The sequence below is a fragment of the Mus pahari genome, chromosome 12 (assembly GCF_900095145.1).
Source record: "Mus pahari chromosome 12, PAHARI_EIJ_v1.1, whole genome shotgun sequence".
Lineage (NCBI taxonomy): Eukaryota > Metazoa > Chordata > Mammalia > Rodentia > Muridae > Mus > Mus pahari.
The window spans coordinates 57,532,258-57,535,941 of record NC_034601.1 but is presented as its reverse complement, the minus strand read 5'-3'; the positions used below and the strand labels follow the sequence as shown (position 1 = coordinate 57,535,941).

General features: G+C 38.9%; 1 protein-coding gene across 4 annotated transcripts in view; it reads left to right on the top strand.

Moving 5' to 3' along the window:
- Positions 1 to 3,684, top strand: part of Znf654 (zinc finger protein 654) — a 102,771-nt gene that overhangs the window by 93,456 nt on the left and 5,631 nt on the right. For all 4 annotated transcript variants that reach the window (XM_029544248.1, XM_021209579.1, XM_029544246.1 and 1 more), the window contains one exon: positions 714 to 3,024. In XM_029544248.1, the coding sequence (XP_029400108.1) occupies positions 714 to 3,024 (2,311 nt within the window). The remainder of the gene's footprint in view (positions 1 to 713; positions 3,025 to 3,684) is intronic.

The following is a 3,684-nucleotide window of genomic DNA, read 5'->3' as shown; positions in this document are numbered from 1 at the left end:
CTTGAGAATTAAATATAAAAGAGTAAAAGCAAACATAATTATTGAAGAGACTTGATTTGAAAATTCTTCCCAAACTTCAGCATACTGTTTCAGAAGGTTTTCTTTGAGACAGGATTTCCTTTTATTTTTCTTTTTTCTTTTAATTAATTTATTTTTTATATTCCATATTTTCCACCCCCCCCCATCCACCTTCTGACTGCTCCACAACCCACACCTCCTCCCCAACTCCACTGTCTCCATGTGAAATTCCCCCCTCATCGCACCTGACCTCTAAACTCCCTGGGGCTGCCAGTTTCTTGAGGGTTAGGTGCATTATCTCTGAATGAACGCAAACCTGGAAGTCCTCTATTATATGTGTATTGGGGTTCTCAAATCAGCTGGTGTGTGCTCTCTGTTTGGTGGTCCAGTGTTTGAGAGATCTTAGGGGTCCAGATTGAGACTGCTGGTCTTACTACAGGATTGCCCTTCTCCTCAGCTTCTTTCAGCCTTCCCTAATTCAACAACAGGGGTCAGCTGCTTCTGTCCATTTGTTGGGGGCAAATATCTGCATCTGACTCTTTCAGCTGCTTGTTGGGTCTTTCAGAGGGCAGTCAAGATAGATCCCTTTTTGTGAGTGCTCCATAGCCTCAGTAATAGTGCATTAAAATTTTTTATAGCAGATAGTATAATAGTTTTTTAAGTTATATTTAGTAGGAATATTTTTGTTTTTCCAGGTTGAAGAAGAAGGCCTACAAATTTGTGTTGAGATATGTGGATGTGCTCTCCAGCTTGATCTCCATGATGATCCTGAAACTAAATGTCTAATTTATAAAACAATTGCACATTTTTTGCCAAATGATCTAGAGATTGTCAGAGTTTGTGCTCTCTCAGTATTTTTTCTTGAGCGTTCCTTAGATGCCTACCACACCGTTGAAGAGCTTTACAGACGTCCAGATGAAGAGTATAGTGAAGGCATGAGTACTGTTCAAAACCGTGTTCGTTTTGAATTACTTCCAATTTTGAAAAAGGGGTTGTTTTTTGATCCTGAGTTTTGGAACTTCGTAATGATTAAGAAAAACTGTGTGGCATTACTGCGTGATAAATCAGCAGTGAAACTTCTAAATGAAAATACACTGGAAAATCCTACAGGTAGTCTAAAAAAGAGAGTGGAACAGAGTGTGGAAGAAGGGCTTGGCACACTCACAGCTCAGAGCACTGGAGAGACTGATCCTGATGATGCATCTGGAGTGCAACCTAAAGGACAGGTTAATGTGAAGAGAAGCCTTTCTGCTCTTAACACTTCCAAAGTGGATCATAGTGTCCCAAGGCATCGGTGCATGTTATGCAACAAGGAATTTCTTGGTGGCCACATTGTAAGGCATGCCCAGGCTCATCAGAAAAAAGGCAGTTTTTCATGTGTGATATGTGGTAGGAAATTTAGGAACAGAGGACTTATGCAGAAGCATTTAAAAAATCATGTTAAGAAGATTCAGAGACAGCAGATTGCTACTGTACAACAGAATGATCCAGAAGTCATCGCTTTGGAAGAAATAAATGGTCCCAAATCTTTAATTTCCTTTGAAAATGGGAATTCAAATACTAAGGGCTTAGAAATAGAGACATTGACGGCTTCCAGTGAGAGAAACAAAGAGGTCATCCATGAACACATGACTGAGTTCATTAAAATTCCCATTGCTATACCAGAGAATGCTATGGAAAACATTATTGAAAATGGCAAACCAGACCCTTCTTTTAATAATATCTCAGAATCTTTACCTCAATGTGATGATGACTATGAGGAGGAAGAGAATGAATATGATTATGAAGATGATTATGATCTGAATCAAGAAACATCAGTACTTCATAAAATTAATGGAACTGTGTGCCATCCAAAAGATGTATATGCTACAGACAAAGAAGGCAACTTCAAGTGTCCTGCTCTTGGCTGTGTAAGGATATTTAAAAGAATTGGGTTTCTAAATATGCATGCAAGGACTGTGCATCCAACTGATTTAAACGTGCGGCAAACTGTAATGAAGTGGAGTAAAGGAAAGTGCAAATTTTGCCAAAGGCAGTTTGAGGATTCTCAACATTTTATAGATCACCTTAATAGACACAGCTATCCAAATGTGTACTTTTGTTTGCATTTCAATTGCAATGAGTCATTTAAGCTGCCATTTCAGCTTGCCCAGCATACAAAAAGTCACAGGATATTTCAAGCTCAGTGTAGTTTTCCAGAATGCCATGAGCTTTTTGAAGATCTTCCTCTGTTATATGAACACGAAGCCCAGCATTACTTAAGCAAAACACCAGAATCATCTGCACAACTGAGTGAAGTGGTTCCTAACCATCAAGAAATAGACCCATTTAGTAATGAGAACCAAATGACTCATCATCCAGTTTCTACTAGTAAATCAAGGAAATATTCTACAGAACCAAAGACATATATAGACACTATGGAAAAGAAAACAGACAGTTTAGTTCAGAATGGAAATAAACATTCTGATGATACTGTTTCAGATGTAAGCTTGATAGACCAAAAGATGCCTGCCATAGAGCCAAATCCTGAAAATACTCATAGTACCACTGATTTAGTCAATGGACACAGTGAAATAGAGCAAACACCATTAGTTACATCAGACCCTACTCTGAAAATAGATATAAACAGAAACAGGACAGAAAATGGTTCTATTTTACCCAATGCTGAATCACAAGAACACAGTGCCCTGTCAGTATCTCAGGCACCATCCAAACCAAATCTTACAAGTGAACATACTTCATATGGCTTAATTTTAACAAAGCCATTTGTCAGACCTTTGCCTCCCAGTTACCTTGATGAACGATACCTTAGTATGCCAAAACGCAGAAAATTTCTGACTGATATTGTAGATGCCTGTTCTGATCAAGATAACATGTATAAAAAACCAGTGAAAAGATTACGATGTGGCAAATGCCTGACCACCTACTGTAATGCAGAAGCACTTGAGGCTCACCTTGCACAAAAGAAATGTCAGACACTCTTTGGATTTGATTCAGATGATGAAAGTAAGTCTTCTGTGTTTTCATTAGCTCTACCTGTAGAAATGGAAAGATACCATCAATATATCTATAATGTATATCTGTATAACTACAACATTAACATGTGTAGCCCAGGGGATAAAGCACTATTACACATTTCCTTGAAATCCACAACCACTATGAGGTGAGATTAATATTCTTGTTTTAGCTCAACCAACAAATAAATTCACAAGTAGTTTGCACAAGCTTATGAACTTATGGAGGCGAGGACTCAAGATTTTTCATTCTTTGCTCCTACTTTTCCTACTATACTATACTATACTATACTATACTATACTATACTATACTATAGTGTCTTAGTTAGGGTTTTACTGCTGTGAACAGTCACCATGACCATGGCAAGTCTTATAAAAAAACAACATTAAATTGGGGCTGGCTTACAGGATCAGAGGTTCAGTCCATTACCATCAAGGTGGGAGTATGGCAGCATCCAAGCAAGCATGGTGCAGGAGGAGCTGAGAGTTCTATGTCTTCCTCCAAAGGCTGCTAGTGGAAGACCGACTTCCAGGCAACTAGGGTAGGGATCTTTTGCCCACACCCTCAGTGACACACCTACTCCAACCAGGTCACACCTTGTCTAACCAGGCCATACCTCCAAATGGTGCCACTCCCTGGTCCAAGAATATA